The sequence below is a fragment of the Lutra lutra genome, chromosome 8 (assembly GCF_902655055.1).
Source record: "Lutra lutra chromosome 8, mLutLut1.2, whole genome shotgun sequence".
In the NCBI taxonomy this organism is placed as follows: Eukaryota; Metazoa; Chordata; class Mammalia; order Carnivora; family Mustelidae; genus Lutra; species Lutra lutra.
Genome location: NC_062285.1, coordinates 2,877,434 through 2,905,046, shown reverse-complemented (window position 1 = coordinate 2,905,046; position 27,613 = coordinate 2,877,434). Strand labels below are relative to the sequence as shown.

General features: G+C 51.3%; 2 protein-coding genes across 8 annotated transcripts in view; one reads left to right on the top strand and one right to left on the bottom strand.

The window, feature by feature from the left end:
* Positions 1-20,019, top strand: part of PITRM1 (pitrilysin metallopeptidase 1) — a 47,762-nt gene extending 27,743 nt beyond the window's left edge. For all 5 annotated transcript variants that reach the window (XM_047743447.1, XM_047743448.1, XM_047743445.1 and 2 more), the window contains 14 exons: positions 5,354-5,492; positions 10,520-10,636; positions 11,625-11,757; positions 13,158-13,278; positions 13,373-13,449; positions 13,649-13,814; positions 14,083-14,183; positions 15,501-15,621; positions 16,328-16,399; positions 16,940-17,052; positions 18,089-18,214; positions 18,959-19,104; positions 19,412-19,514; positions 19,605-20,019. In XM_047743447.1, the coding sequence (XP_047599403.1) occupies positions 5,354-5,492; positions 10,520-10,636; positions 11,625-11,757; positions 13,158-13,278; positions 13,373-13,449; positions 13,649-13,814; positions 14,083-14,183; positions 15,501-15,621; positions 16,328-16,399; positions 16,940-17,052; positions 18,089-18,214; positions 18,959-19,104; positions 19,412-19,514; positions 19,605-19,701 (1,632 nt within the window). In that variant the 3' untranslated portion in view covers positions 19,702-20,019. The remainder of the gene's footprint in view (positions 1-5,353; positions 5,493-10,519; positions 10,637-11,624; positions 11,758-13,157; positions 13,279-13,372; positions 13,450-13,648; positions 13,815-14,082; positions 14,184-15,500; positions 15,622-16,327; positions 16,400-16,939; positions 17,053-18,088; positions 18,215-18,958; positions 19,105-19,411; positions 19,515-19,604) is intronic.
* Positions 20,020-20,744: 725 nt separating this feature from the next.
* The window catches only part of PFKP (phosphofructokinase, platelet), a 51,438-nt gene continuing 44,569 nt past the window's right edge, over positions 20,745-27,613 (bottom strand). For all 3 annotated transcript variants that reach the window (XM_047743452.1, XM_047743450.1, XM_047743451.1), the window contains 5 exons: positions 27,352-27,413; positions 26,359-26,470; positions 25,388-25,487; positions 21,451-21,553; positions 20,745-21,168 (listed from right to left, as the gene is read on the bottom strand). In XM_047743452.1, the coding sequence (XP_047599408.1) occupies positions 21,021-21,168; positions 21,451-21,553; positions 25,388-25,487; positions 26,359-26,470; positions 27,352-27,413 (525 nt within the window). In that variant the 3' untranslated portion in view covers positions 20,745-21,020. The remainder of the gene's footprint in view (positions 21,169-21,450; positions 21,554-25,387; positions 25,488-26,358; positions 26,471-27,351; positions 27,414-27,613) is intronic.

The following is a 27,613-nucleotide window of genomic DNA, read 5'->3' as shown; positions in this document are numbered from 1 at the left end:
TCTGGATTTTTTTCTTGTGATTGATTTCTGGTTTCTTAGTATTATGATCAGAAAAGATGCATGTCACATGCTTTTTCTGCATTTCTCGAATTAATCATATGATTTTTATTCTTTCTGTTATTGATGTGATGTATCACTTTGATTGCTTTGCAAATACTGAGCCACCCTTGCATTCCTGAAGTAAATCCCACTTGATTGTGGTGTATGTTTTTTTGTTTTGTTCTGTTTTTGTTTTGTTTTGGTTTGGTTTTTTAGCTTGTTGAGGCTTCTTTTATGCCCTAATATGTGATCTATTCTGGAGAATCTTTCTTGTGCCCTTGAAAAGAGTATGTGTGCTGCTGTTTTAGGATGGACTGTCTGAATATGTTAAATCTGTCTAATCCAGTGAGTCATTCAAAGCCACTATTTCCTTGTTGATTTCCTGTTTTAATGATCTGTTCATAGATGAATGCAGGGTATTAACACCGCCTACTGTTTGCTGTCAGTTCCTTTGTATTATTAACTGTGTTATGGATTTGGGTGCTCCCACATTGGGTGTGTAAATACTTACAACGCTATGACTTCTTGTTGGATTGTCCCCTTTATTATGATTTTTGCCCTTCTTTGCCTCTTGTTACAATCTTTTTTTAAAAGATATTATTTATTTCAACCTCAAGTAGGTGGAGGGGCAGGCAGAGAGAGAGAGAGAGAGAGGAGGAAGCAGGCTCTCCACTGAGCAGAGAGCCGGATGCGGGGCTCGATCCCAGGACCCTGAGATCATGACCTGAGCCAAAGGCAGAGGTTTAACCCACTGAGCCATCCAGGTGCCCCACAATCTTTGTTTTAAAATGTTTTATCTAATGTAAGTATTGCTTACCTTGGCTTTGTTTTCACTCAGTTTGCATCATTGTTTCTCCATCCTTCACTTTGAATTTACAGGGATCTTTAAGTCTGAAGAGGACTATGGATGGGTCTGGTTTCTTTATCCATTTTGTCACTCTGTGTGTTTTGATTGGAGCATTTAATCCATTTATATTTAAAATAATTATTGATAGGTATGTATGTACTGCCATTTTGTTTCTTGTTTAGTGGTGGTTTAGATTTTCTCTTCTCCTTTCTTCTTGCTCTCATAGTTTGTTGGCTTTCTTTAGTGATACAGTTGGATTTCTTTCTCTTCATTTTTTGCATATCTATTCCTGGTTTTGGTTTGTGGTTACCATTGGGCTTATGTATGACATCTGTACATAGCAGTCTCTGTTCAGTTGCTGGCTGCTTGAATTTTAACACATTCTTTACCTCTGTCTCCCTCACATTTTAAGTATGTGTTGTCCTATTTTACATCCTTTTATTTTATGAATCCCTTGACTGATTTTTGCAGAAATACTTATTCTTACTGCTTCTGTGTCTTTTACTTTTCATAATCTTATTTACAGTGTTTCCTTTCCATTCAGGTTCCCTTTAGTATTTCTTGTAGGGCAGATTTAGTGGTCATGAACTCTTATGTTCGAGAAACTCTTTAGGTCTCCATCTGTTCTGAATGAGAGCTTTGCTAGGTAGTGTATTCTTGGCTGCATGTTTTTCCCTTTCAGCACTTTGAATATGTCATGCCACTTCCTTTAGGCCTCTTCCTGCTAAAAAAAATTTGCTCATAGCCTTAACGGGCGTTCCCTTATATGTAATGTCTCCTTTTCTCTTGCTGCTTTTGAGATTTTTTTCTTTATCAGTAGTGCCATTTTAATTACTGTTTGTATTGGTACGGACCTCCTCAGGTTGAACTTGTGGGGTGATCTCTGTGCCTCCTGGATCTGTCATCTGTTTGATTTTTTTCTTCCAGATTAGGGAAGTTTTCAGCTATTAGTTCTTCAGATAAATATTCTGTCCCCTTTTCTCTCTCTCCCTTTGGGATCCCTATAATGTGCATGTTATTCTGCTTGATTAGAGTCACTGAGTTTACTAAGACTTCTCAGTTTGCAGTTTTTTCCTCTCATGTGCTCAGCTTGGTTACTTTCCATGGCTCTGTCTTCCAGAGACATCTAGCCTATTTATTCCATCAGTGGTATTTTTTATTTTATTTATTGTGTTCTTCATCTCTGGTTCTTTTTTTATCTCTCTGTGAAGGGTCTCACTGAGGTCCTCCACTCTTCTCTAGTCCAGTGAGTATTTTTATGATTATTATTTTAAATTATCAATCAGGCATACTACTTAAATCATTTCACTTTAAGTCTCTTGCCATGGTTTGGTCCTTCCATTTGGGACACACTCCTCCATCTCTCCATTATGTCAGCTCTCTGTGTGTTTCTTTGTGTTAAGAAAGTCAGCTATTTCTCTTGCTCTTAACAGTAGTGGCATTACGAAGAAGAGGTCCTGATGTGCCCTGCAGTGCAGTGTCCCCTGTTCCCCAGGGCCTGGAGCTTCAGGGAATGTCCTACTATGTGTGTTGCGTGTGCCTTGTTGTTGAGTCCTGGCCTCTTTTTTCCTTTAGTCCAGTTTTCTCATGAGGCTCTCTTTGCCTCTTGTGGGCAGTGTCGCTTCCCATCTGGGGTGGGGCACGTTTTAACAAGGTGTCCAGTGCTCTGCTTGTGAAATGAACCTTGCCCCCACTGCCACCAGAACTGAGTCCTCCTCAAAACACATGGGTCGGAGATGTGGTATTGGCAGGATTTGTGCCAGCCTTTGCGGGGAGGGAGCCTACAGCTCCAGGACTAAGGCGAGTGCTACTGGGAAAGACAGATCCACTGAAGTATGGTGAAGGTGAGGCTCGGTGCCAGTTGACTGAGGAGTGTCCATGTGGTCCTGGTTCCCACAGATGGCCACTGTTTATGTGGGGGGTGGGAGAGGAAAGTGGTGCCTACTAGCTCCCTTGTTCCTGCAGGAAACTCTCCTTGATCCGTGTCTGTCTCTCTGTCACACTCTGAGATGAGCAAATCACCGTCCCTCCTGTCTGCCCCTGGCGGTTCTCAGACTGCTGGTTCCATGCTAGATCTGCACAGCTGTTTGATGTGCTGTCTCTTTAAGGGTGGGATTCCCCTTCCAAACACCCTCTGGTACTGATGTTTTAGATTCCAGGCTCTGTTTCCTACTTGGTGTAAGAACTCACGACATTCAGCCCCTCTCATTTCCAGAGGGGGGAATTCTTGCTCCCCAGTGGTGGGCTCCCCAGAGTGACTGTTTTTCACCCTTCTCTGCATCACTGGCTTCCTCCCTACCCTGGACAGCACTGGTTTGTTTCTCTCCCAAACTGCTTCTTGGCTCTTCTTACCTTCTCTGATGTGACCTCTTCTCTACCTAGCGAGGAATCTGTTCTGCCAGTCTTGAGGTCATTCACTGGGTTATTGACATTGATGGGACTGTTTCTAGTTGTATCTGTAGGATGAGGTGAGCCAGTGGGATGCCATCTTTCCAGCCAGCCTGAGTGTCTGTCCTTGTGCCGGTTCCATACTGTTCTGATGACTGCAGCTTGGTAGTTCAACTTGAGATCTGGAATTGGATACGTCCAGCTTTGTTCTTCCTTTTCAAGATTGCTTTGGGTATTATGGGTGTTTTATGATTCCTTATGAATTTTAGGATGATTTGTTCTTGCTCTGAGAAAAATGCTTTTGGTATTTTGATAGGGATTGCATTGACTCTGTGGATTGCTTTGTAGTATAGACTTGTAACAATATGAATTCTTCCAGTCCATGAACATGGTAGATCCTTCCATTTATGTCATCTTCCGTTTCCTCCATCAGCATTTCATAGTTTCCAGAGCACAAGTCTTTTGCCTTTTCAGTTATATATTCCTGGGTATTTTATTCTTTTTGATGCAATTGTATATGAAACTGTTTTCTTAATTTCTCTTTCTGCAACTTTTTTATTGCTGTATAGAAACAGCCGATTTCTATAAATTTTACTGAATTCATTTATTCTAGTAGTTGTTTTGGTGGAGTCTGGGGTTTTCTGTGTTTAGTATCAGGTCATCTACAAATAGGAAGCCTTACTTCTTCCTCACCAATTTAGATGCCTTTTTATTTCTTGTCTGACGGCTACAGCTAGAACTGTCAGTACTGTGCTGAACAGAAGTGGTGAGAGTGGACATCCCAGTCTCATTCTTGATCTTAGACCAAAAGCTCTCAGGTTTTCACCATTGAGTATGGCGTCAGCTTTTGCTTTGCCTTATGTGGCCTTTGTTATGTCCAGGTATGTTCCCTCTAATCCCACTTTGTTGAGAGTTTTTATCATGAACAGATGCTGAGTTTTGCAAATGTTTTTTCTGCATTTTTTGGCAAATGATCATTTTAATGTTACTGCTGAGTATGGTTTGCTGATGATAATTTGTTGATGATTTTTGCATCTTTGTTTATCAGGGCTATAGGCCTGTCATTTTCTTTTTCTGTAGCATCTTTGGTTTTGGTATCAGGGTAATGCTGACCTTGTAGGATGTGTTTGGAGTACTTTGAGGAACTTAGGTGTTAAACTCTTTAAATGTTTGGTAGAATTCCCCTGAGAAGCCATCTGGTACCTTGACTTTCGTTTATTGAGAATACAAAAACAGTCACCTAAATGGATATTTTGTTTTATGATGGATTCTTATGATGCTTGCTCCTTTGTTTCTCATTTGTTTGCATTTGCTTCAGGGCATTTGTAGTCTGCGTATGCCCTGGTAGACTGTCAGGAATGTGGTAGAACCTAGCAAGCTTTACCATGGGGGTTGGACTGTCGTATCTATGAAGAGCCTCTCTGTCGTGCTGTGTGCCATTAGGGACATGGGGCATAGGTTTGGCGCTTGACCTGCCATTGCTCTGTTACTCCCAAGTCACTTGGTATAAAGTTTATACTGTACTCCGGTGTTCCTTCCTTCCTGTAGTATTAAAAACAGATGAGTAGTGTGTGTGTGTTGAAATGAATGAGAGAAGCACATTAAATCCTCTAACATTTTTGTAGTAGGTGGACATCTAACTCGTCCTCATTTTTAAAAAATGATGAATGCAGAATTTAGTTCAAAATCTTTAAGAAGTTAATACTCTGAAGAAAATTAAAGATTACATTGTTTTATTGTTATTTTGGCCTTAGAATAAAGTCAGAGATTTATAATGTTAAAACATGTACAAAGAAAATGTCGAATGTTGGTATGTTTCGAGTTTAGACGTGGTACCCATAACAGGAAGCGCCCCAACAGTGAGACCCAGCATGCGTGAGTGACAGTTACTTTGCAGTGGCCAGGGTGCCCCGTGCCTCCTGCACTTTCTCCAGGACCGCCTTTGAGGCCGCTTTGTTATCACCGCCCAGAACAGGCGGGAACCTCTTGCCGCAGAGCACCGCGCTGCAGGCTGGTCAGCACGCCGGGCTCCAGTGACACCATATTTCAACTTGACCTTTGTTTCTGTGCCTGTTGCAGAACAACCCGCATAAGCTGACTTTGTCGATGACGCCTGATGACAAGTACCCTGAGAAACAAGCACAGATGGAGACAGAAAAACTCAAGGAAAAGGTCGACTCTCTTTCTCCGAAAGACAAGCAGCAGATCTATGAAAAAGGTCAGATGTGTGATTTTGTTCTAACTCCCTTGCCTCCTCCCGAGCCCAGTGAACTTTGTAAAATGAATGGATAGCTGGAAGCAAGTATCCTTTCAACTAACAAATATTTATTAGGCACCAACAAAGGTCAGTGTTGGATGTGATGGCTTCATCCCCAGTAGGACTGCCCTTACTCTCAGGAGACTGATCCTGTAGTTCAGTAGGAAAGGCAGGAGTCGTAGGAAAGAAGCACAATGATCCCCCCTTCGGCCCCGTCCGGGTCCCTGGTTCTAGTCACCTGGTCAGGCATGGTCTCTGGAAGATGGCGCTGCTTCTGATCTGTCGTCAGGCCAGCGGTAGCCTCCTGCTGCGCCGCAGGGCCTGCACGCCCACCTCACTGCGTCTCCCCACGGAGGCATTCTCTCACCTCCCATCACCACAACGAGAGATTTTTTTTTTAAGATTTTATTTATCTGAGAGATTGAGAGAACACGAGCTGGGAGAGAGGCAGAGGGAAAAGCAGGCTCCCTCTGAGCAGGGAGCCTGACTCGGGGCTCAGTCCCTGGACCCTCGGATCATGGCCTGAGCCAAAGGCAGATGAGTACTGGACTGAACACCCCAGGCGTCCTACAACAAGAGATTCTGAGAGCGAGACAGACCACGTTCAGTGTAACTTTATGACAGTTTATTGTTGTCAATGTTCTGTGTTATCATTAGTTGTTCTCTTGCTGTGCAGAATTTATAAGTTGAGCTTGATTATAAGTAAGTACGTATAGGGTTAGGTACTATCCATGGTTTCAGGCATTCTCTGGGGTGTTGGGAACTTGCTCCCCACAGATAAGGGGGGACTACTGTAGCTTCGTAAGTTTATTCATTTTAAGAATTGTATAAGTACTTGCTGTTTGCCGGGGCTGTAATACGCCACTAAAACATATGTTATGTTCGATCTGTCATTAATTGCCAAGTGAGCACAGCATACAGTGTGATTTTGCATTCAGAAGGGGCAGATCTTGGTGAAGGATGAAGGCCTTGTGCTGGTCATGAGGCCCTGCTTGGGTCCTGGGGGTGCAGGCGCGGGTGAAGTCCGAGTCCGTTATGTAATTCCTCACTGTCTAAACACACACTGTTAGGCGCAGTGGTCTGTCCCAGAGGATGTGCCCAGGAGAAACGAAAGTGCATGTCCACACACACTTGCAAGAACCCACATTTCCATCAACATGGTATATCCATACTGTGAACCACCACTCAGCCACAGAGAGGAGCAAAATACCGATGCACTCACATTGATGAATCTCAGAAGCACTGTGATAAGTGAAATGAGCACAAAGATACCTGCTCTGTGAGTCCATTTATATGAAACTGTAGCAATGGTAAAACTATACTAACAGAAGGCAAGTGAGGGCAGGGGATTGACTGCAGGGAGCCAGGAGGGAACCTTCTGGAGGATGGAAATGTTCTGTGTCACTCTGTGATGATTACATTACTTTTTGCATTTGTCAGAACTCATTGAGTTATATCCTTAGAACTATGGGTTTTGTCATATGTAAATTCTGTATTAACAAAATGTACCAAAAGAGGTATACAAGACCCACGGCACCTGCCCCACCAGAGTGGTCGTTGGCCGGAGCTACATGAAGGATTTGTCAGGTTTGTCAGGAGGTAAAGTTGGCTTTCTTTTTCTTTTTCTTTTTAAAGATTTTATTTATTTATTTGAGAGAGAGCATGAGAGAGAAGAAGGTCAGAGGGAGAAGCAGACTCCCCATGCAGCTGGGAGCCCGATGCGGGACTCGATCGAGGACTCCGGGAGTATGACCTGAGCCAAGGGCGGTTGCTTAACCAACTGAGCCCCGCAGGCGCCCTAGAGTTGGCTTTAGATAGGAAGTAAGTAATGCTAAGTTCCAGCTGATTTCATCCAGTCGAGGCAGAGTTAATTCCAGCGTGTAACCTCTTACTCTCTGTCTCCCAAGTTCCTGTCTGCATACAGCTGTTGTAAGCTCTTCCTACATTCAGTAGTTCATCATGAGTAACGTGATCACGGAATGATCACTTCTGTTATGGGAGTGCCAGTTGGCAAGTCCCATCTTCCTTATTTATTTGTTTGTTTTTTTGTTTTAAAGATTTTATTTATTTATTTGACAGAGAGAGATCACAAGTAGGCAGAGAGGCAGGCAGAGAGAGAGAGGAGGAAGCAGGCTCCCCGCTGAGCAGAGAGCCCGATGCGGGGCTCGATCCCAGGACCCTGGGATCATGACCTGAGCCGAAGGCAGAGGCTTTAACCCACTGAGCCACCCAGGTGCCCCATCCATCTTCCCTTTTTAAATTGAGATACTGATTGCTTGCCAAAAGGCTAATAAGATCAACTGTAGTGTCTGTTTTGATGTGTTTAACATCTGGTGCACTCTCTCTTGGAGCAAGGTCTCCGAAGTGGACTGAAGTCAGCAAGTACAGGTTATCAGTGGTGCATTATGTGAGCTTCAAGTGTGTAGCAGCACGAGTGGACAGTTTGCGCAGAGTGCAGTGATCACAACGGACCATGCTGACCTCTGTCACCAGCCACAGTTTATTTTTCTTGTGCTGGAACTCATGAGATCTACTCTCTCAGCAACTTTCAAATATGCAGCACGGCACTATTACCCGGAGTCACCAACGCTGTGCGTTGCATCCCATGACTTACATAAGTTTGTACCTTTTGACCCCCTTCACCCATTCCTCCCACCCCAGCCACCAGCCTCTGGTACACACCAATCTGTTGTTCATGTCTAAGAGCCTGGTGTTTGGTTTTTCGGGTGCCACAAATGCGTGAGATCGTACAGTGTTTGTCTTTCTCCATCTGACTCATTGCACTTAGCTTAATGCCCTCTGTATTGCCATAAATGGCAAGATTTCATTCCTTTTCTGCGGCTGAATAATAATCCGTTGTGTGTGCACCACGTCTTTGACCGTCAGTGGACACTTAGGGTGTTCCTACATCTTGGCTTCTGTGAGCAGCTCCGTAATCAACATGGAGGCACAGATACCTTTGCAAGTTAGAGTTTTTGTTTTCTCTGAATAAATACCCAGGGGCAGAATTGCTAGGTCATGTAGTAGTTCTGTGTATGATTTTTATTGGAGGATCCTCTTTACTGTTTCCCAGAGCCTCTGCACCAGTTTGCATTCCCACCAGAGTGCACGAGGTTCCCCTTTCTCTGCATCCTTCAACACTATTTCTTGTCTTTTCGACTTAAGCCGTTCCGACGGGTGTGACGTGGTATCCCATCATGGTTTTGATTTGCATTTCCCTCTTGATGAGTGATGTGGGGCACTTTTTCATATTCTTGTTGGCCCTCTGCGTGTCTTCTCTAGGAATATGACTATTCAAGTCCTTTGCCCATTTTTAATCCGAGTATTTGGGCTTTTTCTTGGTGTTTAGTTATTATATAGGTCCGTTTGTATCTTCAGATATCAGCCGCTTATCAGATGTGGCCTGCCAGGATCTTCTCCCATTCTGTAGATGGCCTTTCATTTTGTTGATGGTTCCCTTTGCTGTGCAGAAGCTTTTCGTTTGATGTAGTCCCATGTGTTTTCCATTTTTGATAAAACCCTTTATAGCACAGAATATAATTCCAGGCCTAAGCAACAGATTGTACATTCCCTGAGTCGTCAGGTTCTTGGCCTGGCCATGAAGGTGTGTGTGGTTCTAAGAAAACCCATGTGCTCTGGTCCACACTCACATGTGAGCGGATGGAGGCCCGTGTTACACAAACGTGTGTTTATTTTACAGATGACCACAGAGTTCCGCTAGGTAGGAGACCGTGCTGGTGCATTTCAGGGGTATTTCAGGTCAGTCTCCGTTGTGGACTTCTGGGAGCAGTCTGTGAATCTGTAGCTAGCCACCAGTGACAGCAGTGGCACTTGGAAGTCAATTACGGAGAACTTTAAACTAGCCTCCAGTTTGGGCTGTTGCTAAGGGTCACAGCCCCGCCGCTGGGAGCTCGTTACCTGGCGGAGGAGAAGCTGCTGGACATTGCCCTGCTGACCCGGGGGTGTAGGGAGAGGAGTGGCAGGGGTCAAGGTCAGGGGACTGCACAGGAGGAGGGGCTGACCCTGGAGCTGCTCTTGGAACTGGATGTGGGGAGAGGCAGGAGGTGGGCTTCTCAGATCCCACACAGACCCAGGAGGTGTCCAGGGCAGAGGGCAGCCAATAGTTGAGGGCGGGCCTGGGAAGCCTCTGGAAATTCTCAGAGAGCCCACTCCTTGTGCCTCCCAGACCTAGTGCTGTGGGCCAGCACCGCCCCCCAGGAGTGGGGGAATGGAGGGAAGGTGGTCTGCCGCAGTCCCTGTGCCCGTGCAGGGCTGCCCTGAAGGTCCCCCAAGAGGACAGGTGCTGGGGACCTCAGGGAGGCAGACATGGAGGCAAGTTCAGCCCAGCTCCTCAGACTGCCATGGGGAATAAAGCTGCCATCCGTTTGTTTGACGGAACTCTCAACTGGCATCCTCCCTCGGGCACCGTTCAGTGATGTTGTCGGGCGCAAGGGCTGAACATTTGGGGTTCCCTCCCTGATGGGCTGGGTGGTTCTGTGACTCCAGGAAGGAGGGGTCTCTCCCGTCTTACCAGATGGGTGAGGGCCCCAGCCCAGAAAAGCTGTGCTTGAGCACTTCTAGGATTTGGGAAATTTATGTGATGACACGAGCATGGAGCTGAGATTAGCGCGGATGAAGTAAGAATAGAGAAGTGTGAAAGTCACTCACCTTCAGTCCAGCAAGAAATGTGTTGAAAACCCTGAAAACAGTGGACTCAGTGTAAAATGCAGGGTGGAGGGGAAGCTTCTTGAGCAAACTACCCCCTCCAACCGAGCAAAGTCGTTCTTTCATGGCGTGAAGAGGAGAGAGCAGGCTTCGGGGCTCCAGAAGGGCTTGCTGGGGACAGCGGGGCCGCGAAACCACAGTGGGCGCGCCTGGGGTGGCCGCCCACGCTGGTCCCCTGGTGCTTTGCGAGCAGGTTCAGTGGCGGAGGCGCACCTCTCCGCGGCTGGGGTGTCCTGCACGCTCACCACCCGACTTGTCTCCAGGCTTAGAGTTACAGACCCAGCAGAGCCAGCCGCAGGACGCCTCTTGTCTGCCAGCCCTGAAGGTGTCGGACATCGAGCCCACCATGCCGCTCACCGAGCTGGAGGTGGCCCTCGCAGGTCAGTCTGGGGGCGCCGTGTCTGTAGGAGAGGGCACCGCGTGGGAGTGTTTTCTGGGAAGCGTCTCACCACCCTCTTCGTGGGCTCACTACCCCCATGGCGTCTGAGTGGGTTTCCCGTGCTGGGACCAAGGACTTCCCTGCCCAGAGACCTCAGCACTTCCTTGGCGGGGGCGCTCCCAGGACACTGTGGTGCCCTGCTTCCAAGGTCACGGGAGGATCCGGCTCCAGTGGGGGCTCACCTGAGTGCAGCCGCAGGGCAAGCTGTGCCTGGGGAGTCCAGACCTCCCGCCACACTCCAGGGCCATCTCGCTTCCCCTTTCCCAGGCTCCTTCATTCACCAGGGCTGGTGCATGGGGCCACATGCATGGATGAGGTCTTCGTCTCTAGACGAGGCCTCTGGAAAATGGACTTAGCGTCCCGTTTGTGTTTTAGTCTCCCCCAGTCTTGGTTTAACAGTGAAGTTCATTGAGTGTTGACGAAGAGAGCGAGTGAGGGTGAGTGACGGGTTGTGTGTCCGTGCCCGCTCCCTCTGCCCGGTTTACGGCGCCGCGCTGGTGCTGGAAGGACCGGAGCACGCAGCATGTGCCCCGGAGGGACTCGGGATCCCGGACGATCATCAGATCTGAGGTGGGGGCGAGGGCAGGATTTGAGATGGGTGAGAGAGGAGCGTGGGGTGTTGCAGGTGGGAGCTCTCAGTTCTGTGACAGCATGGAGGGCTGCATGGAGGGGGTGTAGAGATGGGGAGAGGCGGGACCTGCCAGCTCAAGCGCCAGGGCGGCCTCAGAGCCCAGAGAATGCTGCTCCTGTTCCCGCCCCGCCAAAGGCGTGGGTTATTTTAGTTCCGAAGGTTGTTTCAGTGTTTGCCATTGATGGGTAGTTAGTCTTTGCTGATGTAATGTTTAAACACTCTTTAAAAGCAGGAGCATTTTAAAAAACCTAAACGATGATTTCATGATTCAGAAATCAGCTGCCTTGTGCTTCTGCAGCCGGCCAGACCCCTGTGCAGTTCTGCGCACAGCCCACCAACGGCCTGGTGTACTTCCGGGCGTTCGTCAGCCTCCACACCCTCCCCAAGGCGCTCAGGCCCTACGTCCCGCTCTTCTGCAGTGTGCTCACCAAGTAAGTAAGACACAGGGCGTCTGGGGGGCTCAGTGGGTTAAGCCTCTGCCTTCGGCTCAGGTCATGATCTCAGAGTCCTGGGATCGAACCCCGCATCGGGCTCTCTGCTCAGAGGGGAGCCTGCTTCCTCCTCTCTCTCTGCCTACTTGTGATCTCTGTCAAATAAATAAAATCTTTAAAAAAAAAAAAAAAAGACATATTTGGGGTCGGGGCGTCTTTGCATATTTTGGCCCTGCGTTTCTCTCTATATATAGTTGTTTTAGTGCATCAACAATCATTTTTTAGCATATCATTTTAATTTTAAAAACCCATCGTGTTATTAAAGTGTATGAGTAAAATTTGTAAGATATTTGTTGAGAATTTTTCCTATAAAAACCATATTTTCGTTTTAAAATGTAGGGCTTTATTTATAAGCCTAGCATATAAGGTGATACAGATAGATCTATCTCAGCATCTTAGTTTCTTATAAAATTGTGACAATGCTGGTTTTTCATCAGAAAATGTAAGTAATTGACTGACACGTAGTCAATTGAGAGGCCATGTCGTGTGCCCTACTCTGAGCTAACTGAAACCCCACTTTACTCCCGCAAAGCTGGTGTCCAGATCGATGTGAGAACATGGGCGGGTACATGCGGCTGCAGCTCGCTGTTCCTCTGCTGAGTGTCGGTGGCCGAGGGTGCCGGTCTGAGTGGCAGGCAGGCAGAGCGCTGGGGTTTCCCGTTCCGTGTGCTGGGACGGTGAAGGGGATGGCGAGGGGACAGTGAGGGGAAGGAGCCTTTTAGGGAGTAGGCCGGCTGCCCCCTAGGCCACGCGCATAGCCTTCCCAGTGAGGAGCCAGAGGACATGGGTCCTGTGTACCCTGGCAGGCCTCAGGGGAAGACCGCTTGGACCTTTTCCATGTTCTTTGCCCTCCAGGGCTTCCCTTGCTGGCCCTTCTGCGACACAGCCATTTCGGGGCGACCTCATGAGCGTCGCAGTGGCCTGAGTTACACTGGGAACAGGATGTGTCTTGGAAAAGCATCACCCACCTGAGATGACTCCTGCTTTTCATAAAAGCTCTAAAAGATCTCCTTTGTGAGCGTGAACATTTGGGCAGATGCTCTCTGTGCCAAGACCTTTTAGAGCAGAGGCAAGCCCAGGGGGCACTAGGAGGCCCAGCAGGCTTGGGCCCGCAGGAGCAGAGCGCCGTGTTCTGTCGTTTGCGCCGGGCAGCGGCCGCCTCTGCGCACACGGCCCGGGCGCCGCTCGGTGACCTCCCGAACGTGTCGGTGTCTGCCTGGAGCGTTGCACGGCCGTGCTCCTTAGTGTCGTGCGGGGGTGGAGGCTGCGGCAGCTCGCGGTGACCGGGGATGCGCCGAGACCACGCCGACAGTTGGGGAACCCTCCTTTGCTGTTGACAGGCTGGGCTGCGGCCTCCTGGACTACAGGGAGCAGGCACAGCTGATGGAGCTGAAAACGGGGGGGATGGCCGCGTCGCCCCACGTGCTGCCTGACGAGGCGCATCTGGACACGTACGAGCAGGTAGTGCGGTGCTTCCGCATCCCAGCGCTCCAGAGCACGTCTCCACCTCTTTCCCTCTGAAATAATTATTTCTTTTGTTTCTTTCATGATTCAGGGTGTGCTTTTTTCATCTTTTTGCCTCGAGAGGAACCTGCCCGACATGATGCATCTGTGGAGCGAGATATTCAGCAGGTAACCGCTCGCAGAGCCCTCGTCCCGGGGCCGGGTCAGAGGGCCGCGCCTGAGGGTGGTTGGTTTCTGAGCTTGGTTTTGGTTGTAACCCCTGAGCGTCTCTACGTCATCTGACGACTTACGTCTAATTAATTCTCCCGAGTATTGAAAAGGGCGTGGGTGGGTCTTCAGAACTGAGCACGGTTTTCTTTTCCCACAGCCCGTGCTTTGAGGAAGAGGAGCACTTCAGGGTGCTGGTGAAGATGTCCGCTCAGGAGCTCGCCAACGGGGTCCCCGACTCGGGCCATCTCTACGCGTCCCTCAGGGCTAGCAGGACCCTGACGCCCGTGGGGGACCTGCAGGAGACCTTCAGTGGGATGGATCAGGTGACGAGCTGCATCTTCCAGAGTTGGTGACAGACTGTTTCTATCTCAGAAAAGCTAACTCTAACTGACCCCACTGATGGGGAAAGACTCTGTTCATTCATTCTCCTCTCCCAGCCCACCCGTAGCCCCCCCCCAGGCAGCTGCATCCCACACCCAGCCTGGCCAGATTTCCCGAGTCCAGGCTGTCTGGTTTCCAGACCGGGAAAGCACACCTGCAGTCACCCCCTGCCTGCAGATCCGTCTCTAGATCTCGGTTTCTCTGGCTCAGGTGAGGCTGATGAAGAGGATCGCAGAAATGACAGACGTCAGACCGGTGCTGAGAAAGCTCCCACAGATCCAGGAACACGTGCTACACCGTGACAACATGAGGTACCTCCCCCGTGCCCCGGGCTGTTTCTGCAGACATCATCTCATTCTTCCCGTGTCCCTGGGTGTAGTTTTTACGGTCTTCTCACTTGAAGCTGTAGTTGCACACACTTTAGTTCAGAGAGAGCATTTGGGGCAGGTCATAGAATTCATTCTAGTCCTCAGATGTTCTTGTCATCAAGAAGTCCTTTTTTTTTTCCCCAGAAGCCATTTTTTATGGGAAAAAAGGTTTAATAAACATGGAAGGTGGGAAAGCAAGCTAATTTAATCCTAGACCTGCTAAGTTGATTTCTTACACATGTCCAATTATGTTGGTTCCAGAAGTAAACTGCAAGACAGGTAAGGCTAGCTTGCTTAAGAACAGAGTAAAAGTGCAGTTTCTCGTGAGAACAGTTCCATGATGATAAGAGGAGAACATCCGACACCATCAGTGTGAACAGAACCTTCAGTGACAGACGGCGCGCTCTCGGGTCTCACTAAAAGGACACAGGTTTAGATTACTTGTAGTACCTTGTCGAGACCCCCACCATCTTCCCGGCTGGTTTTCAGGAATCCGCGACCCTCTGGGATGGCAGCACTGGCTTTCACTGCCTGGGCCGCCACCCGCCCTTACCCATGGTGTCCTGGGCAATGAGACCACTCGGACCCTCTGTTTCCTTCTCCATAAAACACTGTTGCGTAGACTTATGTGAGGAATAAACGAGCTTCTAAAGCTGTTGGTGTAGTGCTGGAATGTAGTTCGCATTGATACGATGGTACTTGCTATTAATTAGACGAAATTCAGGAGTGAGGGCAGTGTCAGGAAGAGACACCACACCGTCAGCAGTCTGTACCGTCAAGTAGCTTGCACGTGACGGCGGCGTTTGTGACTGTGGCCAGCGGAGGACTTATGTACGGGCGTGTTCGGGAGAGCACAGGAATTCTTTGGCAACTTAAACTCCACTTGAACGACCAGTTCACATCTTCAAATTGCTGATTTCTCTTCTAGACAATAACGTAGGTTTTCTGCCTTCAGATAACATAAGTCGCAGGCACGGTTGGCAGATTGTGTTCTGTGTCTCCACAGAAGTGCGCTCCTGGCGTCCCGACGGTCGGGCCCCGGCTCTGGCCCAGACCCACAGGCAAAGCCTTTTTGGTAACTTGGAAGCGCTGTGGAGACGGCTGTATTGTTTACTACTGTTTGTTTTTAATTCTTTTGAACATGATTTGATTCAAAATGGGTGTAGTAGTCCCTTCTTTATATTATTCATGCAGAATACCCAATTAGTAAAACTTTCATTTTTCTAAGGGTTTCCTCCACATTTGTGGTGTTTTGCACAGGTGCTCTGTGAACGCTACACCTCAGCAGATGTCTCTGGCAGAAAAAGCAGTAGAAAAGTTCATTAGAAACCTCGGTCGGAGTAAACCGGAACGGGAGCCGGTGTGCCCATACGTGGTTGAGGTGAGTGCCGCGGGCGTGGGTCCCCGTGGGTCCCATGCCCCTGATGCCCCCATGGCACATGAGGAACCAGAGCCGGGCAGGGGGTGGTAGCTTTTGCCCAGTGTTAGTTCAGCCAGGTGAGAAATGAATCCACACCCTTCCATCCCATTTCCCTTGTCGTCACTGCAACCTTGGCACTGGACACTCTCTTGCCGGGGAGGAAAGGCTGGTTTGAGATCTGCTGTGCTAGCATGAGAACAGGCCAAAACTGACCCAGGAAAGCCGGGACCGGAACGCCCCAGCACACGGCCGTTCTGTAGGTCGCACCTAGTACACGCTGCCTGGTTCCGTGACCCTACAGAGCGGGTTTCATGGACCTCACCGGAACAGGCCAGAACATTCTCGTGGAGAAGGTGGGCAGTCCATAGATGGGGCAGAGACCATTCCTGCTCTCTTCACGATGTTCACGTGCCTGTGCTTCCGTCGGGCAGACCAGGCCCATCTTCCCGGTGAGCAGCACTCCGGCGAGGTGGCCTGCTGCTGCTTCTCCCTGCCCGTCTGCCAATCCACACAGAAATCCCACTTGTTTCAAACAGGATTGCTGGAAACACGCAAGCGCGTATGCCCCAGCACTTGTCTTTGGCCGTGAGTTTTCTAGATCATTCCTTAGCTGTGTAAGGTGTATTTGGGATTTTTCTCATCTCTCTTGGGAACGTTTTATTTTCAGAAACCTGCACCCAGTGGATCCAGTGGGAGCGCCCACGTTAGCGGCCCCCAGGTCATACGGAAGCTGATCACAGTGAGTGGACACAGCCCCTGTCCCCTTAGGAAGAGCTGCTTCCCATCTTTGCCCTGTCTGGGATGGGGTGGCCGGTGCCACGGGGGCTTCTCCCCTGCAGGGGTGCAGCAGGCCCTGGGCCTCTCTGGGGCCCTTGTGTTGCCTGTGGCATCCTCGCCCTGTCCGCCTTTACTCAGGCATGGGAGGCTGCCGCGTTGGCTTGGTCACCGTCATCAGGGCATCCTGTGCCCTTCTCCCTGCTTGGCTTTAATGGTGACGGTTTTTGGTTTGGTTCATCAGACAGTGTTGATTTAACATATTTCTGGGGAAAAACGCAAAGGTGAGGTCAGTCACTTATGGATGGAAACCATGTAGGAGGAAATCTTTCTAATTGAGGAACTACTTTCGAAGCCCTGAGTTAGGGTTTTGGAGTGTTTTTTGGTAAAGCAACCGCTTGTGTGGACCGACCTGACCGACATGATTGCCAGTGCCTTGCCCTTAGCCGTGAGCACATGGCAGGGATGGCGGGGGGAGCCAACACGGCCTGCCTGTCGTCCTCAGGATCCCACCTTCAAGCCGTGCCAGATGAAGACGCACTTCCTGCTCCCGTTCCCAGTGAACTACGTGGGCAAATGCATCAGGACTGCCCCCTACGCAGACCCAGACCATGCCAGGTACAGGGCCAGGGGAGGGCAGAGGTGGCTGGTACGTACACAGGGCCCCGGCACGCAAGGCTGGTGCTGAGTTCAAAGGGAAGTGTGTTTCCATGAGGGAAGTAGAATCATGGGATGGCGTCCAGCTGTGTGGCCAGTTTCTTTCCATGTTTCTGGGAAACAAATGTGTTCTCTACACTGAGCCCCACAGACCAGAGATATGTACTGTATTAAACAGACTTAAAGCACAAACAGGTTATGAGAAGTACCCTGGGTAGTATCGATTTCTTTCCCCCCTTTCTTTGTATTTTATAATTTTCCAGCAATGACCTTATGTTCCTTGTGTAGTATAGAATGTTCACAACCAGGGCGGGTAAGCCTCCCAGGCCCTGCTGGCGAGGGGGAACCTGTCCGCACAGGTCTGGCAGTGCGAACCCATGCTCTGAGTGCCCCCCCATCTTCCAGGGACACCTGTTTGCTTCTCTAGTTAGCGTCTGGACTTAGACCAGTCAGTGGGGGGCCAGTAGGACCCCGCTTCCTGTCCTGTGAATGTATTTGGTAGAACATTCCGTTTCTCTTCCGGGGCATCTGCTGGAACTGCACTTCTGTTGTGAGCGTAGGACTCAGCTCAGTCTGTCGCACTGTGTTCTCAGGGAGGGTACCTACGGAAATCTGAGAGTTTGGGTTTGAGAGACGTGCGCACACCAGCGGGGGACTTGGAGAAGGGATGGTTTGCACATTTGCCTGCGCGGTAAATTTGTAACGTGTTCCCTCGGTCAGATTGTCAGTGTCCCTGTGTGCTGTGGCCGGGGGGAGCTGGACGTGTCTGAGGGACCTTCTGTCCCTCACCACCTCTCCCGCAGCCCTGGTTTGAAAATTCATCTCACGTTTTCCTCCTTGTAGTTGTCCTCCTCCATCAGGAAAGGGGAGACTGTAGTGTTCCGTGCTATATCTTGTTTTCACCTAATCCAGGACAGCGAATACGAGTACATCACATGGGGCACTTCCCTGCCGGGCCTACGGTTTTTAACTTGTGTTTTTTAATCATTCATTTCAGCCTTAAGATCCTTGCACGGGTGATGACTGCCAAATTCCTGCACACAGAAATCCGAGAGAAGGGCGGTGCTTATGGTGGCGGCGCTAGACTCAGCCGCGACGGGGTGTTCACACTGTACTCGTACCGGTGAGTGTGAGCGCGCGTCTCCCAGCTCCGCTAAGCACCGCAGGCCACTGTCTGACGCATGGGGACCAGCCTCTGAAGAAGAGTTTGCCCTTGTTTCTCGCTTCTTCGGCGCATCAGCACACCCAGCAGCGTCCTCGGTTGTCCATGGCCAGGAGCGGCGGTGCCGAACGGGAAACTTTGGCTTAATTAAATACGCCTGTTACCCAACACCCAGACTGAGTTAGAGGCGACAAGTCGAGAGCTTTCTGGGCTCGCGTCCAGCACAAGGCCCGGCGTGGGTGCTGGGTGCTTCGTGGTCACGGCCCCTGACTCTTCTCTCCCCTCTTGGTTAGAAAGTTTCCGAGGACGTAGGGAATTCAGGAATTCAGAATACCCTGTGGGCAGGACGAGTTTGCTGCCCCCGATGCAGTCTCTCCCTGCCCCCTCCTCGCCGTGTGCCGAGACACTTGGAGGACACGTGCACGCCCGTGGGAGCTGTGCTTGCGGAGGACGGCAGTGCCGCCGTGACCCCCTCGGTGTCTGCTGCCCGGATGTGGGCTGCTGCGCACAGAGCCGGGAGCAAGGGCGTCTGATCTCTCTGGCCCCTTTGGGGGGAGTGTGGGGCGTTTGTCCCGGGTGTGTCTTAAGGAAGTGTGTACGTGAGTCGTCTTCCCTGTGCACCTGATCGCTCTCCACGACATCAGAGAGGGGTGTTTGATGATCTGGTGGTGGAGCAGGCCAGCATGTGTCTCTTCGGTCTCCTAGGGATCCACGTTCCGCAGAGACGCTGCAGTCTTTCTCGAAGGCTATGGACTGGGCTAAGGCTGGGAGGTTCACAGAGCAGGACATTGACGAAGCAAAGCTTTCCGTTTTCTCTGCCGTGGACGCCCCCGTGGCTCCTTCGGACAGAGGTATGTGCAGTAAACCACACGGAGCTCCCGATATGAGGTGTCACCATGGTTCCCCTCGCCCGCCCGCCCCTGTGGTGCGCAGACGTCCCCCTAGAGCTGCAGCTTCTTGGTATTGGCCACTCACAGAGGGTGGCATCCTGTCATCCCAGAGCTTGAGCTGGGGCTTGGCCTCTACCCCGAGGGGAGAGGCTTGGTGGGCATGTGGAGGTCAACAGTGTGACCTCCAATGGAAGTATGTCCCACGGGTGCCCTTAGAACAGGGTCTGTGCCCCGGGCCGCTGCCCTGAGTTACTGTGCTCACGGTCAGGGCTGGACCACTTCCTGTGCGGCCTCTCAGATGAGATGAAGCAGGTGCACCGGGAGCAGCTCTTCGCCGTCCGCCATGAGGATCTCATCAATGTGAGCAACAAGTACGTTGCCCGGTATCGAGAGCCCTCCCACAGCCGCCCCAGGCTCTTCCTGCGGGAAGCAGCCCTGACGGATCCCCGCCTGCTTTCCAGGTACCTTGACACTGGGAAGAGCACACACGGGTTGGCTCTGCTGGGACCAGAGAACACAGAAATCGCTAAGGACCCGTCGTGGGTGACCGGCGAGTAGTTCTGACCGCCCGGGAGTCTGACCGCTCAGATGAACCTGCAGCTCTGTGGGGCTCCTCAGCACGAAGCCTGAGCTAATTTCGTTTGAAAGGAGAGAAACGTTACTGTTTGCCCCACATTTTGCTCATACCTGGTTCTTATGTGGCCGGTCAGCCCCAGCTGCTCTGTCTCGGAGGAGACGACCACGAAGAACTTGCAATAATCATGTATTAAATGCCAGAGTCGCACAGACTATAACGTTGACATAAATGTCATTTATCTTATTAATTCTGGAGCATTTATTTCAAAAACTTAGAAATAAAAGACCACTCTGACCTGACCTACTTGGGCTTTAGTCATTATTTTAAGTGACGTTTTGCTAGAATAGTTCTCAAGGCCTTTATTAAAAAATAAGTGAACAAAGGCCCTCGAGGTCCCTTGATTTGTGAAACCAGTGTGGTCGCAGTCTGGAGCGGATGTGTGGCCTGGCGGATTAAAAGCGCATTAAGCTTCTCCCACGGGCTTTACGGGACGGAGCTTCTGTCGCCATACGTATCTCCCACAGAAAGCACAGTCCGTGCTGGTTCTTCCTTGGCCACGCCGCCCCGGCTCCTGAACAGACTTGGTGGGGGCCCTCCAGCTCTCAGACCCCTCAGACAACAGAAGAGGCAGAAACGCTGCTCGCTGAGCACCGGCGCAGGTGAGCCAGCTCCCTTCCTCGGCAGAGCCGGGCTGTCCCCCGGCCCCTGGCTGGGCCCCTCCCAGCGGACACCATGCGGGAAACCACGGGTGTGCACACCCACCCTGTTCTCATCGCGCACTGCCGGTTTCTGTTTGTAATTCTACACCTGGCATCGCGTTAGGAGGAGTTGGGTCACCTCACCTGGGGTCCTGGGGTCCCGGTCCAGGGCCGACTCCGCACACTTGCCAAGTCACGCTCTGTGGATCAGAGCGGAGCCTCTGTCCTTGCACCGGGCCTGGTTCACGGACGCAGAAAGAACACTTCACGGCGGCCCGCAGAGCCTAAGGATTTGAACCCCTACCCACAGAGACAGAGCACCACGGTTGGAGTTTGAGCTGATGTTTAATTCTACTGGCTACACACGCTCGGAAGCAGGACACGGAGTACGAGACGCAGCAGACAGCTTGTGCTGGAGTCTTAGTGTCCCGTGGGGAGGCAGGACACAGGACGGGGGCTCTGTGAGCAGGTATTCGCGTCAACAATACTCGCATCGAAGGGCCGACAAATAACTTAAGTGTTACAAAAACGGGTGGGAAACGAAGTCCAAAGCAGTGCTTGCTAGCCGGGCGGGGCGGGTCCGGGTCCGGGTCCAGCGGCCTCTAGATGGCAGCGGGCTCCTCGTGGCCTCGGGGGTGCACGGGCTCCAGCTGGTTGGAGTCGGAGACCTCGTAGCTGGCCTTGTACTTGGCCAGGATCTTCATGAGCGGCCGCAGCTTCAGCCACCACTGCTCCTTGGGGATCCTGTGCCTACAGATGGCAGGAAGGGGTTGTCAGGGCAGCCTGGCCCTGGGGGATGGGCGTCATGGGGTCAGGGCTGGAGCAGCTCCGCGGGATCTGCTCGTTTTCCTAAGTGGCATGAGCCCGTTCTGTAGACTTAGAGAAATCTGCCCTGTTTCTCAAAGGCTTGTGTTTTCTGAGTTGTGATGACAGGTTAGTGCCCCTAAGTCTAGCAGCAGCAGCATCCCTTCGCCCTGTCCTGCACACCTTCCTGGCCGGGACATGTGGACCTGCAAGGGCTGATTTACTCACTCGAAGTCGGTGTCCTTCCTCAGCTGCGTCACAGGCTGGAAAAGAAGGTTTCTTTTGCTTATTCCTAGCACGCAAATGGAATCCTCACTCGTAAACCTTCTTCCTGTGAAAGGGAAAAAGCGATGTCAGAACCAATTCTCAGTCTTGTTAAGGACAGGAGGAGAGGTGAGGGCGAAAAGGAGTTTTGCCGACAGCAAACCTGGGAGGCAGAGATGAATTCGGATGGCCTGGCAGGAGGCAAGGAGCCCTGGGCGCTCTGGGGTCTGCGGGTGAGGTAGGGAACGAGCCCAGGTGACTGAGAGCTACGTGATCCTGCTTTCTCGGGGGCTGCTGGCTCTGGTCCGCCGAGCCCCGCAGGGCTGGAGCGGGGAAGGAGAGACGGAGGCGCCTGGGTCACCACGCAGCCCATCATGCCACACACACCCCGAGAGGGGCCAGGGACACACATTGAGCGCTTCGCCCCCCTGAGCTAAGGGAGGACGCACGCGCTTCTCGTGGCGAGGCAGGGGCTTGATGAACATGGGCGGCCGCACTGGCCTCCCCCGCGGAAGAGCCAGCTTCGCGGAGCCAGCGGCAGGAGCCCAGGCTCGGGAGTGCACAGACGGGGAGGCCGCAAGGTCTGGAGAGGCGCATCCTCAGTGACGTGGGAAAATATCCCAAAGTAGAAATGAAATCAGAGCCAGAGTCTGTTCTCTGAAGACTAAAATTATGTTGGCTCTATTGGCCTCGCTGTTTTTTAAGTCAAAGTCTGGAAATCAAACTGACAGACGCGGATCTGGTCAGGCTGCTCCGGAAAACGGGGCTGAGGCCCGGTGTCTGCAGTAGTGGGTAGAAGTGCCACGTGCACAGAAAGTTCTAGAAACATAACCTACAAACCCGGTCACAGAGCAGCTCTGCTCTTTCTGTTAACTTAGGGAACTCCAGTCAACTCTGCCCACAAGGCGAGCAGGAGGCTTGATGGTATCCACGGGGAACCCCACGCCCCCACACCTAGACTTCGTGCAAAGCCAGAGCGAGCTCGCGCCCCGCACCCAACAGGGACAGGACGCGTCGGGAAGGCCATCCCGGGAGACCGTCCAGGAGCCCGTGCCTGGGGCAAAGAGCGCACCACAGGAAGCAAGGCCGGCCTCACACGTGCCTCACGCACAGCAGGCCACACGCGCCTCCATCTGTGCGAAGGTGCATACAGGTACTCCGCTTTGTCCCAAGACCTGCACCGGGACCTCTCTGCACGGACAGGACACCCAAAGAGGATTTTAGCTTTTATAAAAAGCGAAAAGCACAAACCTCAGAAGTGGCGCCACCCAGCGCCTTCCCCGGGAACTGCCCGCGGCGTCTGCACATCCAGCTGCCTGGGCTGTGCCTGTGTGCGTCCTGGCTGTACCCTGAGTGATTTTGTGCGTCTGTTAGCAACGCCTGTGTCCTGAGTGACCTGGGGAGGCCTGGGAATGTTCAGGAACTTCTGTATAAACTGCTTCTTTATGCCACTATGAGTTACGAAACGGTTTTCTAAGATGGCAGAGGAAACCCAGAACACGCGCTCACGGTCAGAGGACTGCAGCGCGACACAGCATCATGACCGCAGACCCACAGCACTCGCGAGCTGCAGAAAGCCCTCAGTCAGACAGTTACCGATCGTGCTCAAGGGCGCCGAACGCATTCCCCATTCCCATCAGGGCCGCCGCACAGGCTGCACAGGAGCTCTCCTCACTCCCGCTCTTCAGGACTGCCCTAGAGCAACACACACACACACCCACAAGCCGCAATGAAAACGTTAAAATACGTCCAGATGGTCCTGTCTCCATGGATGCGAAAAACGAACAGATTGGCAAATAACTACTGGAATTCAGAGTGTGTAGAAAGTTGTGAATCGCAAACTTTACAAAAGTTGTATTTCTGTATGCCAACAGTGAGTTTAAAAAAATACCATTTACAGTAACATTTTTTAAAATGTCGAGTCAGGAATAAATTTACAAAAGATACCGCAAGATCTTTATACCTTCACAAGAGATAAAGAAAGGCCTAAGTATATGGAGATAGTGTTCGTGAACTATAAAATATTTTTAAAATCTCAGATCCTCCACCATATAATTTACTGATTAAATATAATTCCCTCAAAACATCTAACAGTTTTTGGTGGACTGTAACAGTCTGATTCCATTTCCGTGACAGCACAAAGAGCCAAGGATAGTGGAAACCAAAAGATGTCCGGGGTAGTGGGGCCTCACTTTTCCTGCTATCAGAAATCATCTATGGTGCGCCTGGGGGGCTCATGGTTAAGCATCTGCCTTCAGCTCAGGTCATGATCCAAGCATCCTGGGATTGAGCCCTGCATCAGGCTCTCTGCTCGGCGGGGAGCCTGCTTCCCCCTCTCTCTCTGCCTACGTGTGATCTCTCTCTGTCAAATAAATAAAATCTTGAAGAAGAAAAAGGAAATCATCTAGAAAGCAACTGAATGCCAGACCGCACACTCGCTAACCCAGAGACAGTCCCACCAGTGTCCCAGCTACCTGGTCTCTGACAGAGATTAGAGACGATGCAATGAATGGCATGTGAGTGAGTGCCCACATGAAGTCAGACCTCAGACTTCACATCAAGTAGATCAAAGAAGGGGGGCGCCTGGGTGGCTCAGTGGGTTAAGCCGCTGCCTTCAGCTCAGGTCATGATCTCAGGGTCCTGGGATCGAGTCCCGCATCGGGCTCTCTGCTTGGCAGGGAGCCTGCTTCCCTCCCTCTCTCTGCCTGCCTCTCTGCCTACTTGTGATCTCTCTCTGTCAAATAAATAAATAAAATCTTTAAAAAAAAATAAAAAAAAAAAAAAGTAGATCAAAGAAGGAAATGTAAAAACGTTTCAGCGAAGAGCTCAAACCGTCAAGGAGAAGGCAAACGGTCTACCTAAAGACTGAGGAGCGATGCTTGCACAAAACAACAAGCCCCACAGGACAACCCTGTCTGCAACATGGCCTGGGCAGAATATGAAATGGAATTTTCTAGAACACAGAGTAGAACAAGTTTCTGTAAAGTCATTGAAACATTTTTATTAAATCTATACAATGATACAAAAGCAAAAACTATGTGTCAATAAGGGAAATATTACTAAGCAATAGGAAAGTAGGCAAAATACCGGAAAAGCACACAGAACCAGCGGGAGCCTGAGGAAGCATGAGGGAAGCTGACCTCCCTCCTCACTTTGGAGAGTTCACCTCAAAGCCACAGGAAACTGCCCACATCACAGTGACAGCCCTCCAGGGATGGGTCACGTGTCACCTGGGCAGGAGGAAGGAGACCGCACACCCCATGGGTCACCCTGTGGTTGGGGACACCGGGATGCAGGTCAAGGGTCAGGAACACCCGCCAGGTGTGCATCAGAGACCAACGCCCCAGCAAAGGGAAATGCACACTGCCGCCTCCATCCCCGTAAACCACAGGAGCCTGCGAAGGTGTCCCCGAGGTGGCAGGACCTCGGAAAGCAGAATGATTCTACAGTTCTGAGGTCTGGTGGGGAGGGAGGGCAGTGTGCCGGAGAGAACATGCTAGATTCAGGAGGAGCAAACCATCCAGACACCTGCCAGTTCCCAGTTTTCTCTGAAAAGAAGGGTCCTAAGAGTACCTAAGTCCTCGGTGTCCTAAGTCAAGGCCAGGTGAGAGCGTGCTATGTGGCCAAACACGAGGGCAGGTCATACCTAGGGTCCTGCTGGGAGAGCCCTGTGTATGGGAGGCATCCTTGACGCAAGGAGCATGGCGCTGAGGTACCCGAGTGCCCCCCACATCCATGGAGCAGGAGCCAAGCCCTGCCTTTGAGGAATCACAGCCAACGACAGCCTTGAAGGTCCCAGAGCACCTGCAGAGCGAGGCCCCATGCGGCTCGAGGCCGAGCACGTGCAGAGCAGCAGGCACCTGCCCCTGGAGCACCGGCCACCCCCAGCCGTGGGACCTACCTTTGCCCGGAGCCTCCTTCAGTTTTGTGCTGATCCACTGCATGGCCCTGGCGGAGATTTTGGTCCCAAAGTTTCTATCGAACGGCGAAGGCGCCCCACCCTGCGAACAGCCAGAGGTACGGGAGCGGTTACGGACACAGGACGGTGGCCTGGCTGCGTTTCAAAATGCACTGAAAGGTGTGAGGGCTTACGAAGTTCACCTCCTACTCTGACGAGAGTCACACCCTGTAAGTGGGGGCTCAGGAGTCTGTGTTTTTGTTCTTGCACGTTTTTACCTGCTTGTGCGTAGCTGGGACCTGCGACCAGAGCTCCGCCCCCGAGGCCAGCTTCCCCGTGCTCACCCCCACCCCGCACGGGGCTGCGCAGCTCCTGGCTTCGTTCTTTCAAATCTCCTATCGGGATGTCTTATTTTGGGGTAGGGAGCAGGTCACAGTTTCCATTAAGAATCTGACCAACCCCGAGGGCTTTCACAAAAATACACGCACACCGTTTCGTCACATAAGCAGGGGACCGACGGGCCCTCTGGAATGGACGTGTGGGTAAGTTAAGACCCTAAGACGGTGGGGGGAGGGGGAGTAGTGTTGGGACCAGGACAGGCATGCCATCTGGCGACTGCGGCCCTTACCCCACGCCCACCTCCAGCAAAGCACACCCCGAGGTTCCTTCCAGACCGCTCTGATTCTGTGCAGACCTCAAGCATCCTGTGTCTGATGTGTAAATACTGAATGAAGTACTTGGTCACCAGAAGAACACCAAAGGTCTCCCATCTACCCCTGCACAGAATTTCTATAGCTGGCAGAACGTGGTGGGACTTCTTAATGGAACCGTAACGTGGTGAAGTAAATGCCAAGATGCCTGAAATCTCTCCTGAACACACATTTGTTCCCCCATCACAGCTAAACTAAGGCATCCGTCTACACCGAGCCTCCTGGACAGCGGCCTGCTTCGCATCACGCAGGCCCCGGGCCCACCTGCTGCATGTGGCCCAGCACGTTCTTCCTGCAGTCGAACACGCCCTTGCCCTCCTCGGAGTACAGCTGGTAGATGAAGTCTGTGGTGTAGTTCTCGCTGCAGCTCTCATTCCTGCAACAAGAGGACATGTGGGCTCAGGGCCCTGGTGGGGCGTGCAGCCGGCCCCGTGCCTGTCCCACACTGCACGCATCTTCTTGTAAAAATACCAGTGGCCACCCGAATGTTTATAGCAGCAATGTCTACAATAGCCAAACTATGGAAAGAACCTAGATGTCCATCAACAGACGAATGGATAAAGAAGATGTGGTATATATACACAACGGAATACTATGCAGCCATCAAAAGAAATGAAATCTTGCCATTTGCGACGACGTGGATGGAACTAGAGGGTATGATGCTTAGCGAAATAAGTCAATCGGAGAAAGACAACTATCATATGATCTCCCTGATATGAGGGAGAGGAGATGCAACATGGGGGGTTAAGGGGATAGGAGAAGAATAAATGTAACAAGATGGGATTGGGAGGGAGACAAGCCATAAGTGACTCTTAATCTCACAAAACAAACTGAGGGTTGATGGGGGGAGGGGGTTGGGAGAGGGGGTGGGGTTATGGATATCGGGGAGGGTATGTGCTATGGTGAGTGCTGTGAAGGGTGTAAACCTGGCGATTCGCAGACCTGTACCCCTGGGGATAAAAATACATTTTATGTTTATAAAACAATTTAAAAATTAATTAAAAAAGAAAAGAAATGCCAGTGTCTTAAAGAAATGACTTGGTGACACCTTAAGGGAAAAAAAAAGAACTACAAAGCAAAAGTGCATTTTCAGATGTGCCCTTTAGTTACACGAATGCGTGTGGTTCTGAAGTCAGCATGTAACCGCCCCTCCTGCACGTCTCCAGTGGTGAGCGACGACCGCCCCGGAGTACTTCAACCCCGTGGCCAGGTCGTCTGGGGAGCTGGGGCTCAGTGACCGAGGACGAGTGTCTGTACCTGAGCACGAGTCCCCTCTGAATGGTGGTCTTCATTTTCTCCGTCAGGTGCTCCACGTTGGACTAGGAAAGAGCATTCAGTTAGCCCAGCACCCGCCACCGCACGACCCCAGGGTCGCACGCAGCAGGGGGCGCGGGAGAGCACAGCTGCAGGGCCAGGACCAGCCGGGGGCGCCAGTGGAGCAGAAGAGACCAGCACCTGCTCGCAGGCAGCGCGCTCGGCCCAGAGGGCAGCTGCTCAGCTGGGCACAGATGGTGCAGCG